Genomic DNA, 14,487 nt, shown 5'->3' on the forward strand with positions numbered 1-14,487 from the left:
GTTTTCTCAATCGGCACACTTACCCTGTAAGGTTACTTTGAAATGGCTCCTGCTTAACACCTTCAAGTAGGAGTTGTAAACTGCTCACACACATTCCTAAGGTACGTGGCATTTCGTATTTTATGTCTAAATGCAATTAAGATGGGTAAAGGGGGAGCATATTAGAACAGGGGTCTCAGTAAAATTATTGATTCTAATGATCAAGAGACAAAATAACCGTAAGATCTGTAATGGGTAACAGAACACGATCTAAATTTTTATTTATTTTGTTACATGAGCAGCACACGAAACGTGTTTACGTAAATCACTTAATCTCCCAGGGGGAAGAAAACACATTTTGAATTGATTAAATTTTGAGGTTTAGCGTCCCAAAGCGACTCAAGCTATGAGGGATGGCGTAGTGAAGGACTCCGGAAATTTAGACCACCTGGAGTTCTTTAACGTGCGCTGACATCGCACAGCACACGGGCGCCTTGCTTTTCGCCTCCATAGAAAAGCTGCCGCCGAGGCTGGTGCTCAATCCTGCGTGCTTGGGCACAGCAGTCGAGCGCCGTAACCACCCCGCCACCCCAGCGGGCCCCGCCGGGGTGGTGCAGTAAGACGCGCGACTACTGTGCCGGAGTACCCAGGTTCGAACCCGACCTCGGCGGCTGTGCTTCGGTATGGAGGCGAAATGAAGAGGCGTCCGTGTGCTGTGCGATGTCAGCGCACGTTAAAGATCCCCAGGTGGTCGAAATTACTCTGCAGCCCTCAACTACGGCTCCTCTTTCTCTCTTTCCACTTTCACTCCCACCTTCCTCCCTTCCCTTACGGTGTGGTTGTGGTGTCCCCAAAAAAGAAGTGAGACAGTTACCGCGCCTTTCCCTTCCTATAAATCAACCAATCAAATTAATCAGCGGTAGCGGAAGTAAGCATATAGAGATAGTAATGATAACCTTAAAAAAAATTCAAAATTTTATAATAAACCGTATACCTATGCAGTCAGAGTACGTGCTTATATTGAAACCCGAAAGAGCATGTCATGCAGTTAGAACTGCTCATAGTCTTTCTAAAGGCTAAGTGAGAAGCACACTAACTATAGTGTTTTTTTTATTTAGTTCACAGGAAAGGAAAGGCGCAGTATCTCTCACACTTGCAGTTGTGGACACCTGAACAGCACCGTAAGGGAAGTAGCTGACTGCGCCGTAAGTGAGGGGAGGAAGGGGGAGTGAAAGTGGATAGAAAGTAGAGCTGTAGTGGAAGGCTACGGAGTAATTTCGACCACCTGGGGATCTTTAACGTGCGCTGACATCGCACAGCACACGAACGCCTCTTCGTTTCGCCTCTATCGAAACACAGCCGCAGAGGTCGGGTTCGAACTAGGGTACTCCGACACAGTATTCATTAAAGAAAAGAGGTGCATTTCGGCCAAGCATTCAGTGCCTAAAACTGATGAAAACCAGTCAAGTAGAGAGGTATCAATAACACCAATGTGTCTGAGGACGAAACAAAAGGGCATGTGGATGGATGGAAAGAACTTTATTTAATAAAAAAAAGGCTGCCAGGGTGGTCCCCTACTAGTCCAGGAGTCCACGGGCTTTTGCTTCACATAGAGCCCGATCTACCAGCTATTTCTGACCGGCGGGTTGAGCTGTCCGTAAAGCAGCTTCCCAGGAAGAAAAGGTGGGACGGGGGATGGGGGGCACTGCCTGGGGGAAGGTCATTTCCACAGGTAGTGGAAAAGTGAGGATTTTGGCTCGCCACAGGTGTCGCAGTGAGGGGGAAAGCCAGGGTGAAGGCATGAGATACGGTAGGGGGAAATGAAACAATCCGTCTGCAATTGTCGCCATGTAGTACTGGATAAGTGTGATAAGGTGCTGTGGGGTGGTGGCAGTGTCATGCGCTTGTGTTTGTAGAATGTGATTTGGTGGTATGTAGAAAGGACCGATGCGGCCTCCTGCGCGGAGTTGGATGCCTGATCATCCAGGGCTCGGGTAGAGAGTTCTCGAGCCAGCGCATGAACGCGATCATTACCGGGGATCGAGGCATGCCCTGGGATCCACGTTAGATTAACCGTTCGGTCGAGAGAGGTGGCGGTGGTAAGAATATGATGCGCGGCCGGTGTCGCCACGGCGTTTAGGCAGTGGCGGTATGCCGCCTGAGAATATGTACAAATTTCGGTAATGTCTTTGTCAATGGCTGAATGGGCAAGCGCGAGTGCGATGGCGGCTCCTTCCGCTTCTGCAGGCGAATTAGTTCGGACAGTGGCGGCGGCCCCCACCCTGCCATCTTCGTAGGCAGCGACTGCAGTGAAATATCCTCCTTTAGAATTCCCTGCCGCGTCGACATAGAGGATATCAGAGCGGTTGCGGTATCTTTTGGTGTAATAGCTGGCTCTAACTTTCCGCCTTCCCTGATAAAGGCAAGCGCCCATGTTGCGTGGTAGGGGCTTCTGGTATATGTGATCCTGCGTGCCCGGAGAGATAATGAAAGGTGTAGCACTTGCTGGGGTGGCGATTTGTGGATTGAGACGGAGTTGTCGCAGTAGGCATTGTCCTGTTTCCGTGCCACTCAGGCGGACTAATTGGTTGGTGCGTTCAGCTTCTATTAATTCGTTAACGGTATTGTGAGTACCAGTGGCCAGCAGATGTTCTGTGCTAACCGTCCGTGGAAGACGTAGGGCGGAGGTTACGGCCATGCGTATTAGGATGTCCGCCTGTTCTGCTTGGCGCTGAGTGAGTATATGATATGGGAGGAGGTATGTGATTCGGCTAATGAATAATGCATTGGTCATATTGTGGGTTTCGCGTTCCGACAGCCCATGGTTGCGCGCAGCCACACGCCTGATTAATCCAGCAACCTGCTTGGTCTGTCTTTGCAAGAGTTGAAGGGTGGCGGTTGCATCAAGTGCGTTGTTAATGAGAAGGCCGAGAATCTTCGTCTGAGACACAATGGGCACGGGGTTTCCGTACATGTGAAGTTCAATGGGGGGATCTCCGGGTATGGGTTTAAGCTGCATTCGTTCCGATTTAGGTGGAGAGCATCGGAGGCCTGTGTTTTCTAGATAGATGATGGTGATGTCTATGGCAGACTGCAAGATATCCTGGGCTGTTCGAAGGGATCCGCCTGTTGTTTAGAGGGTTATATAATCTGCATATAAGGCTGTGTGGAGCTCTGGGATAGAGCAAGGGCCTTTGCTAATGGCGCTAGGGCCACGTTAAAAAGTAGCGGTGATAGCACCGCTCCTTGAGGTGTTCCGCGGTTAGACAGGGGGAAAGGCTGGGAGGCAATATCACGAAGGTAAAGTTGTGCCGCGCGTCCCTGAAGAAAGGCCCGAACATACTGCCATATGCGCGTGCCGCAGCCCGTGGTGGCTATGTCGTCAGGATATGGTCATGGCTTATCGTGTCGAATGGCTTGTGAATATCCAGGGCCAGTATGGCGCGCGTAGAGGCTGTACGGCGCTTAGTGTGTAAGAGAGACTCTTTAAGGGCGAGAAGTACGTCTTGGGCCGAGAGGTTTGGGCGGAATCCAAATTGAACATGAGAGAGAAAGCCTGCAAGGGTGGAAGAACGGGCTAGTTGGTAATTCATGTTGAAAATCAAACTAGCGCACTTCAAAACAAGGACACAGAGAGAGAACGACAACACAGCGCTGACTTCAACTGGTTTTTATTAGAGAGTGACACATTATATATGTACGAAAAGTGGGCGTAAAGAATTGATAACAACTGCTCAGTTTGCACGTGGCGTAAAACACCGAACGCAAAGTTAAAAGACGCCCGATAACAATATAGGTCAAAGCAAGGCAGAACGGCAGGGGTATGAAAAATAAAGAAGCGAAAAACGGGGAGGCATGTAGGTAAAAGCAGTTAAAGATGGCATGATCCGAAGATACATAAACTAAAATCGAAAAAACCAAAAGGGGGACTAAGAGCGATAAAAGCCAAAAGGGGCATTAAGAGCGATAAAAGCCAATAGGGGCATTAAGAGCGATAAAAAAAAACACAAAAGGGGCATTAAGAGCGACAAAAGAATCAAAAGGACAATTAAAAGCATTACAAGACCGAAAGGGCATTAAAAACAGAATACCTAAAACAACCAAGGCCAGGCCGCTAGAGGCTGAGGAGTGTACCCGGAATCTAAACATTAAAACTACTGTGCGTCTGGTTCAGATATTCTAACTCGCGTTTAGTCAGGGCTATTGAGGGTGTGCTAACACAATTTTGACCTAGCTTTAGAATGTGAGCGGCTTCTATGATTTCGCGTGTTAACTGATGTGCATTTCTCGCAATGACAGTGCAATTATGAAGGGATGGCTCACAGGGCTGAGAAGGACACTTTAGGCAGTGAACACCAAGGTTTCTTTTCGTAGTATTGTAAACACTGTTTGAGTGTTCCATGAGTCGTTCGTTTAGGCAACGCCCGGTTTGCCCCACGTAGGCCTTGCCACAGCTCAGGGCAATCTTATAGACGGCACCAACTTGGCAGGGAACGAAAGGTGCCTGGTGCCTAACAGGGCAGGCTGGCTTTCGCACAGCCGGGGCATTGACTCTGCGGCAAAGCTTGGAAAACTTGTCAGGCGCCGAGAACACAACACGGACGCCTGCCTTTTTCCCAATCCGTTTGAGCCTGTGGGAAATAGTATGAAGGTAAGGCACCACAGCAACCTTGTGTTGATGCTCAGGAGCAGCTCTCACTTGACCCCTTTTAAGCTTCTGCAAGAGGGAGCCTGCTACTGAGGTCAGCAAATGCTCAGGGTAGCCAGCATTGATCAGCCGCTGGGTTTGCTCATCGATGCTCCGGCCCATAGAGTGTACACAGGACTTCATTAAGGCATTTGTGAAACAAAGGTTCACAATGCCCCTCTTGACAATCTTAGAATGGGCTGAACTGTAGGGCAACAAGGACTTGCCCCCTCTCGGCTGGTACCACCAGCACAGGTGGTCATCTGCCCTGGATAGCCTTAAATCAAGAAAGCGTAAAGCTCCCTTATCCGGTACCTCATCGGTCAAAACAAGGGGAGAGAGGCACTGTTCAAAGCGAGAAAGCACTTCTGAAACTGAGCTCTGAAAAGTACATTCATTACTAGCCAAAAGGATTAAGTAGTCATCGACAAATCTGAAAATCTTTACAGCAGCTGACGAAGATAGCTGCTGTTCTAATAGTCGGTCATGATGGGCGAGATATATATCACTTAATATTGGAGCAATGCAGGAGCCAATGCACACTCCGCTCTTTTGAATAAAAATGCTTTCATCCCATGAAACAAAAGTTGAGCTAAGGTAAACTGTCAAAAGTTCCAAGAAGCCGCTCACCGAGATGCCACAAGAATTCTGGAAGGTAACGGATCCGAAAGCATCGATACAACTTTCAACACACAAAAGAAGCTTGTCGTGTGGAAGTGAATAGTAAAGATCCTTAATATTGACTGAAAAAGGCATTAGAACATCAGTGGTGTCTTTTAAGAAGTGAAAAACCTGTCTCGAATCTCTCAGAAGGAAAGGATCATCTACTGTCAGCACTTTGAGTTTTGTTTGGAGGAATAACCCCAGGGATTTCTGCCAAGTGCCTTTCTCGGTGACAATTGCCCGCAATGGACAGTCAACTTTATGCGTCTTCGCAGCGAAAAATACGTCCAAGCTTTTCTTGTCTGCTGCATCTATGCTAGCAACCAGTCGGTCAAGATTTAAGCGCTTGCAAACTTGCTTAGCGTTTGATTTTACCCTGGAAAGGGAAACCTTATCGCGCCGTATGAAAACAGAAGCTAGAGCTGCAGCTGCCTTTTCACCAAACAAACCTTTGGGCAGGACAACAAAGCCATCTTCTTTGTCTGCCACCAATAACGAGAGCTGATGTCCTCTTAAAAATGAAGCGACATAATTGAAGGGCCTAGTTTTGTCACTTAACTTGTAACGCGACAACACTTGAACACCTTCAGACAAACAGCTAGAAAATTCAGAGTCCGGAGCATGTTTTGCGACCTGTCTCACCATGCTGAGTAGTTCCGGGGGTGACTTCTTTGGTTCGACGGCGTATTTCGGGCCCAGGCTGAGAACACGAGTCACTTTGTCTGGCAGCACCACATTCCCAAGCGTGTGCACCTTGTTATTGAGGCTTGCTTGCTGTTTCGGTGTGTTGGCACGAAGGCAGCAGAGCTCATACTGCCATAGGGCTTCAGCAGTTCTGTCAGCGAGCGCAGAAAGCTCACGCCATTTCATCTTCGTTCTTCGAGAGCTGTCGACGCGGTGAAGGTGCAGGTACAGAGCCTCACGGTAGAAACGTGCTTATCGTTGCCACTCGGACCGAAGTATCTTCATGATTCTTGTGCCATGATGAAGGGATGGTTGAAAGCCTCCTAGGAAAGCCTTAATTCCGTGAGGAAGCAACTTTACACGAATGCAATAAGCCAGAGAACGTGCACGGCAAACAGCAGCTGCCAAGAGAGCAACGAGGCGAGATGGGTCGGAAGAGAAACACATAAAAGGGCCCGAGGAACTAGAAATGTAACTTGCAAGGGTGGAAGAACGGGCTAGTTGGTAATTCATGTTGAAAATCAAACTAGCGCACTTCAAAACAAGGACACAGAGAGAGAACGACAACACAGCGCTGACTTCAACTGGTTTTTATTAGAGAGTGACACATTATATATGTACGAAAAGTGGGCGTAATGAATTGATAACAACTGCTCAGTTTGCACGTGGCGTAAAACACCGAACGCAAAGTTAAAAGACGCACGATAACAATATAGGTCAAAGCAAGGCAGAACGGCAGGGGTATGAAAAATAAAGAAGCGAAAAACGGGGAGGCATGTAGGTAAAAGCAGTTAAAGATGGCATGATCCGAAGATACATAAACTAAAATCGAAAAAAGCCAAAAGGGGGACTAAGAGCGATAAAAGCCAAAAGGGGCATTAAGAGCGATAAAAGCCAAAAGGGGCATTAAGAGCGATAAAAGCCAATAGGGGCATTAAGAGCGATAAAAAAAAAACACAAAAGGGGCATTAAGAGCGACAAAAGAATCAAAAGGACAATTAAAAGCATTACAAGACCAAAAGGGCATTGAAAACAGAATACCTAAAACAACCAAGGCCAGGCCGCTAGAAGCTGAGGAGTGTACCCGGAATCTAAACATTAAATCTACTGTGCGTCTGGTTCAGATATTCTAACTCGCGTTCAGTCAGGGCTATTGAGGGTGTGCTAACACAATTTTGACCTAGCTTTAGAATGTGAGCGGCTTCTATGATTTCGCGTGTTAACTGATGTGCATTTCTCGCAATGACAGTGCAATTATGAAGGGATGGCTCACAGGGCTGAGAAGGACACTTTAGGCATCCAGGGCAGATGACCACCTGTGCTGGTGGTACCAGCCGAGAGGGGGCAAGTCCTTGTTGCCCTACAGTTCAGCCCATTCTAAGATTGTCAAGAGGGGCATTGTGAACCTTTGTTTCACAAATGCCTTAATGAAGTCCTGTGTACACTCTATGGGCCGGAGCATCGATGAGCAAACCCAGCGGCTGATCAATGCTGGCTACCCTGAGCATTTGCTGACCTCAGTAGCAGGCTCCCTCTTGCAGAAGCTTAAAAGGGGTCAAGTGAGAGCTGTTCCTGAGTATCAACACAAGGTTGCTGTGGTGCCTTACCTTCATACTATTTCCCACAGGCTCAAACGGATTGGGAAAAAGGCAGGCGTCCGTGTTGTGTTCTCGGCGCCTGATAAGCTTTCCAAGCTTTGCCGCAGAGTCAATGCCCCGGCTGTGCGAAAGCCAGCCTGCCCTGTTAGGCACCAGGCACCTTTCGTTCCCTGCCAAGTTGGTGCCGTCTATAAGATTGCCCTGAGCTGTGGCAAGGCCTACGTGGGGCAAACCGGGCGTTGCCTAAACGAACGACTCATGGAACACTCAAACAGTGTTTACAATACTGCGAAAAGAAACCTTGGTGTTCACTGCCTAAAGTGTCCTTCTCAGCCCTGTGAGCCATCCCTTCATAATTGCACTGTCATTGCGAGAAATGCACATCAGTTAACACGCGAAATCATAGAAGCCGCTCACATTCTAAAGCTAGGTCAAAATTGTGTTAGCACACCCTCAATAGCCCTGACTAAACGCGAGTTAGAATATCTGAACCAGACGCACAGTAGTTTTAATGTTTAGATTCCGGGTACACTCCTCAGCCTCTAGCGGCCTGGCCTTGGTTGTTTTAGGTATTCTGTTTTTAATGCCCTTTTGGTCTTGAAATGCTTTTAATTGTCCTTTTGATTTTTTTGTCGCTCTTAATGCCCCTTTTGTGTTTTTTTTTTATCGCTCTTAATGCCCCTATTGGCTTTTATCGCTCTTAATGCCCCTTTTGGCTTTTATCGCTCTTAGTCCCCCTTTTGGCTTTTTTCGATTTTAGTTTATGTATCTTCGGATCATGCCATCTTTAACTGCTTTTACCTACATGCCTCCCCGTTTTTCGCTTCTTTATTTTTCATACCGTTGCCGTTCTGCCTTGCTTTGACCTATATTGTTATCGTGCGTCTTTTAACTTTGCGTTCGGTGTTTTACGCCACGTGCAAACTGAGCAGTTGTTATCAATTCTTTACGCCCACTTTTCGTACATATATAATGTGTCACTCTCTAATAAAAACCAGTTGAAGTCAGCGCTGTGTTGTCGTTCTCTCTCTGTGTCCTTGTTTTGAAGTGCGCTAGTTTGATTTTCGAGAGAAAGCCTGTTGCTTCTAGGAACGGTTGCAGACGATTGAGAATGACATTATCGAAGAGCTTGGCGACACAACTCGTTAAGGATATAGGGCGCAGGTTTTGAAGAGTGAGGGATTTGCCCGGTTTGGGTATAAATCGCATGCTGGCGTGGGTCGAGGTTGATGGGAGCGTCCCAGCATGCCAGTGGTTATTAAAGATTTCCGTGAGTTCCTGGAGAGATACTTCGTCCAGATTGAGTAATGCCTTGTACGTTATGCCGTCCGGTCCTGGCGCCGTGGAGCGGCGAATCTTAAAGAGTGCTCGGCTAACTTCACTTAAAGTGATGTCAGCATCAAGTTCGGAGTTAGGCGGAGGTGCATTTAGTGGATCTGCTGACTGAAGGGATATGGGTATATAGGTGTCCCGTAGTTGACCAATTACGTCGGTGCCTTTTTGGAGTTGTAGCTGTATCAGACGTTGTGTGTTTACTTGTGTCTGTGCTTTAGTGGTTGTTGGATCTAAAAGATCGCGTAGGAGGGCCCACGTGCGTTTAGTGCTTAATGTACCCTTGAGGCCGTTACAAAATGTTGCCCAGTTTGCACGGGCTAAGACGTTGGCGTATTCTTCTGCCTCACGAGTGAGAGCGGCTATGCGGAGTCTCAATTTACGATTGTGTCGCCGGTGACGCCAGCGTTTGAGAAGTCCCTGTCGGGCCTCCCATAGATGAGCCAGGTGCGGATCAACCTGCGGTGCAGTAGGAGTATTTTTAACGCGTTTGCTGTTCTCCCGGATGGCCTACACTAGGCGGTCTGTCCAGTCGGTGACAGTAGGGACTTCGATAGAGTCAGCTGCTAAGTATGAGCACAATTTATGCCAGTCGGTGAGAAGGTGTGTGCGATGGCTGAAGATCTTGGAATCGTAAGCGATAGTAGTGGACACTGGGAAGTGGCCACTCCCAAGGCTGTCTTGTAGCACCATACGAGATTTAACAATTAAATTTGGTGAGGCTCATGTGAGGTCCGGCGTGGTATCACGAGTGACACTACTGCCGATGCGAGTGGGTACAGTGGGGTTTGTGATCAGGCCGAGGTTATGATCAGCCATTGCGGTATATATTAGGTTACCTTTGGGTGCGTCTGAGGTGTATCCCCATTGCGTGTGGCGTACATTAAAGTCCCCCACCATAAGGAGTTGTGAGGTGCGAAAGGAGCCCAGGATTCCCGGAATAGATCTGCCTTTATTTTTAGGGTTGCTGTATATGGTAATAATTGTGAGGCTGCTTGTTTGCCCGCGTGAGCTGAGATCTATCGCGGTATATTGAGTGTCTTTACTGTCGGGCGTGCTTGTCGGTGTGCGGTCTAGTACCGGCATTGATGCGAGTGTGAGGATTGCCGTACGTGACGTAAGGGCTGCCGTCCGATGACCACGGATATGAATGCGATTTGTTTCTGTCTCTTGCAGAGCGATGGCATGCGGGGGATTAGGGGACTTTGCGATACATGCTGCTAGTTGCGCTTGTTTTCTGCGTATGCTGCGGCAGTTCCATTGCCAAATTATTGTTTCTGTTTGCGTAGTGGATTGGCATCGCTGCCGACGTTTTCGCGTGCTATTGTTCTGTGTCATGTTGCTGAGCTGCAGACGCTGAATGAGAGCAGGCTTCAGGTTGAACTACGCGCTGCTTGCGAGGCAATTCCTGATGGGGTACAAGTTCGAAAAGCTTGTTGATGCCGGCTTCATGTTTGTCTAAGCGTGTGTTGATCGTGGTTTCTATCATCTCGGTCATGGATTGTATGAGCTGTTTCTGCATCGCTCCGATTTGTTCGGCAGCTATGGTGTTGATTCTACTAGTAACTTCTGACCAAAATTCGGCGGAACGTATATATTGTTTAACTGCCTCTTGAGGTGCAATGGGAAGAATTGGAGGGTTAGGGGTTGGATGAGGTGAAGTAGCGGAGGCTGCTTGGACGGGCAACTCACCTTTTTTAGCAGGGCCGGCTCCTTTCTCGGGTGTGGCTTGCCGCACCGACAGCGCCTTCTGGGTCTCCTTGATGCGAGCAGAGGACTCACTGGCTTTCGACGTAGATGCCTCAGACTCGGGGTCTCGAACGCCAGACACTATGTCACGAACGCCGGATGAGGGACCCCGGACGCTAGCTTCTTTACTGCAAACGCTGGACGCGGGGTCATTGTCTGGCCTGGCAGACGCAGCGCGCGTCTTGAAACGGCGCTTGCATTGCGGAGCGCCAGTTTGATGGTTTTCTTTACAAATAACGCAAGAGGGCTCACAGTCGTGGTCCGTCGCTGGATTATTTGCTCCACATCGCGGGCACAGCGAAAGGCCTGTACCGGGGCAGACGTCCGGACGATGGCCGAGCTTGCGACAAAGGTTGCAAGCTTCAACCTTGGTTCTGAAGGGAACGCAGCGGGTTACACATCCTTGATAAAGTATGTAATAGGGGACTCTGATGCCTCGGAATGTGATCAGAACAGACTCGGTAGAGCCCATACGCCGACCCATAATGATGGTATCGTGCCGGTCAAAGTCAAGAAGACTAGAAGTGATTTCCTCTGCGGAATGGTCCAAGGGAATTCCGTGGATGATGCCTCTGCACGAATTCAGGGGATCAGCGACGTGCGTGGCAACGTCGTAGGTAGTATTGTTAAACTGGAGGGCTTTAATCTTGTGATAAGCTTCAGTATGATGCATGTTAGGCGTGCTGATAAGGAGGGTGTTATTCACGGGATTAGGTCGAAATTTATCAGATTTTCGAGGCTTGCAGAACGGCTTGGCGAAGAGCGTGAGCAGGAATCTTGGAGCAGTCAAGGCCCCCGCGAAGACGAATAATAACCTTGTAGTCGCTGGCTGGTAATGGCGGTGGGCGAGGCGTGCGCCGGCGAGGAACTTGCGAGATAGGTTCCTTCATCTCCGACTGGAGGGTGATGGATTTCTTGAGTGAATGATTTCTTGAGTTTCGGGCGCATCTGTCGTGCACTACACGCCAGCTGCTGTCGGTGGCTTCTTCCGGGGAGATCTCCTCTCCATCGACCGTGTATGCGTTGAGCATAGTGGGAGGGTAGGCCTAGGACGCTAGGCCTAGCAAGGGTGTCGGGGCATGTGATGGTATTCTAGACATTCAGACGACCTTGCTGACTAGCTATAATTTGCTGCTAGCCATCTAGTCAACTCATGTGAAGCCTCAGTAGTAAGGATGATGGCCGAAATTTCCGGAGTCCTCCATTACGGCGTCTCTCATAGCCTGAGTCACTTTGGGACGTTAAACCCCACAAACCAAACCAAATATTCAAATACAACACGGTTATTAGCTGTGCGTACTGAGAACTTAAAGCTAAATTAAAGATGGCATAAGGTGAGAGGTGTAGCATCTGGACTTTCGTTTTCACGTATGCGCACATATGAAAGAATCGGCACGGCTAATTTAGAAAGCACGAATGACGGCGCCACGATGGTTTCGGCAAACAGTTTCTTTTCATACCTTGTACTATTCCGAACGTAACTGTAAGCCAGGTAATGTTGGGCGCAAATGCCGACGCGACAAGCCCAGCAGGAGCCATCACACCACCCAAGAGTGTTATCTGGTAGAGAGACAGTTTGTGCTGCACCATGCTCACCAGCAGACCTGCAAAGAAAGGAGGAATGCAAAGTGATAGGTGAACATAAGTTTTCATTAAAACATTTTAGCGTTTGTTAAACGAATAATATCTGAAAATATTGGTATGTATCAAGTGACACATTGATGTGACCATCAAGTTTATGGAGATAAGGACATTCTCTTTCAGGGTACCAAACATGCAATATGCTTGAAACAGAATGTTGGGTGAACGATTTTAATTCTGCTTGCCTGCAGGTATTCTATGCATTAGTCCATAACAACATAATCCGTCTTAGTACAAATACAATTTCAGGCTGATTGAAATTGGACAAATATGCCGGCAAGACAAGTGCATATATTGATTTCAGGCCTGTTATGCATTGAAATGGCACTAGAACAGTTGAATATCTGTAAGTTAATTCCGCACTATCCATCTTCAAACGAATTGAATTTTTGTTTACTGCAGACAGCACATAAGGCCTAGAAGGAAGGCCAGATTAGAGAAGCCAGTTACAATGCGGGAGAATTGCAGCACCTAACAGATATCAGGGGCCACAGATAGGCAAAGACAACAAAACTGTAAATATGAAACAGTGTCCTGATGATGTGAAGCTAGGCGTAATATTTCAGAATTTGCTTTACTCTATTGAACATTTCTTAAAAACGTCGGAGGCAACTAATATATTAAAAACAATTTTAACCTCTCCCACTACTAACTTTATTAATGTTACGTTACTATCGACCTACAATCTTATAGGGAAACCTGGATATATTGAGTGGCAAATTTAGGTAATATATAATGGAAGAAGGTCTCCTCACGCAGGCCAAACATGACCTTGAGAGATCAAACTCGGCGGCAGAAAAATATTTTTTATTTGGTTATAGTGCTACGGTGAAGGGCTTTGTAAAACACCTACTGAAATGAGAAAACATATGTGGACAAACATAACGCGGTGGTAAAGTGCTGAGGCGCACAGACAAGCTAGGAAACGTAGGGCGTCAGTGCATTGTGTCATTTGCCGAAACTAAGTTAGTAACAATTTAGACGCAAGGCTTTTTATTATATTGTGAAAGAGTGGTCTTGGCACTTTGCAAAAATGTTTAGCAGGAGGATGTGGCTTTCAAGGCTTGTAGTATATACACAGTTTGGCTAAGATGTGATGAATCTGTTTTAAGACACGAATTCAAAACAGACATGCAAGCAGCAGCCAAAGGTGACTCTGCAACCATTGGCCATAATCAACACAAATATGTTCATAGTATCTCGTATATTAGGCGAAGGGTATTAGTTTTTATGCTCAGAATGTGGAAAGGGTGGAAAATAAGCTTTTGTGCACCTAATCGTGTATATTCATTTACACCATTGCATAAGCTCAGCACTCAGAATACTATAGACATGAAATGAAACGCAAACATTTTAACAGAGTTTAAATGCGTGATAAAATTATTGAAAAACAGGCTCTGGTAGCAACCGCACAAAGCAGGCTACCTGCACACCGAAGTGATATTGCCACGAGGGCAAAATCTGGGCAAGACCCACACAGGGCTACATAACATCAATGCGCTTAGGGAAGGGGAGGCTTAACGTAAGTTGCCCCGACTAGTACTTCAGATTCTTTACCTTGGAGAGACACGCGCTTGAGACCAGCACAGAACGTAGACGAGGAATGCATTGTGTCATAGCGCCACTGGTAAAATGACCATCCTCCCACCTATGCTAGAAAAGTCAACTGAAACTAAATTGATAGGACGCTGAACCTTCCCCTTTAAGAGTTGACAGCGGTAAGAATATCGGGCACGAAGGTCGGCGCCCTGAGTTCACTTGTGAATTTTTGCTTTCATCTCTACCACGCGGCACTGAGAATATTCGGCCCGGCCCGCTTCTGTTGCAGTGCGTCCGCCGGCTTAGCCCCGGAACCCAGCGTCTTTGGCCCTTTAAGGGGGCATTGCTCCCACCTCCCTCGCGCGATAATTCAGTACTAGGCCCACTTGCGGCGCATTGCACCAGCCTATCTTGTCCTTATCTCGGCGTTTTTGCGCCGCTTAACCCGAACCACCTCTGAACTCCTAATCCTCGCGTCTACCTTCTGGGCTTGAGGGCATGTGGTTGAGCCGGTCGCCGAGCAGATGTAGACGGGCCACATGCACTTGCAGAAAAGAACAGCAAATAAGAGCTTATTGCCTTGGTAGACGGTGCGCAATATCGTGCATTCTAGGC

At 47.7% G+C, this 14,487-nt stretch overlaps 1 protein-coding gene across 2 annotated transcripts in view; it reads right to left on the reverse strand.

Annotated features, from left to right (window-relative positions):
* LOC146194771 (monocarboxylate transporter 9-like) overlaps positions 1-14,487 on the reverse strand; it is a 71,926-nt gene that overhangs the window by 21,056 nt on the left and 36,383 nt on the right. For both annotated transcript variants that reach the window (XM_084597537.1, XM_084597536.1), the window contains exon 3: positions 12,153-12,296. In XM_084597537.1, coding sequence (XP_084453663.1) covers positions 12,153-12,296 — 144 coding nt within the window. The remainder of the gene's footprint in view (positions 1-12,152; positions 12,297-14,487) is intronic.

This window comes from Amblyomma maculatum, chromosome 3, assembly GCF_055883805.1.
Source record: "Amblyomma maculatum isolate TAMU_Amacu chromosome 3, ASM5588380v1, whole genome shotgun sequence".
Taxonomy (NCBI): Eukaryota; Metazoa; Arthropoda; class Arachnida; order Ixodida; family Ixodidae; genus Amblyomma; species Amblyomma maculatum.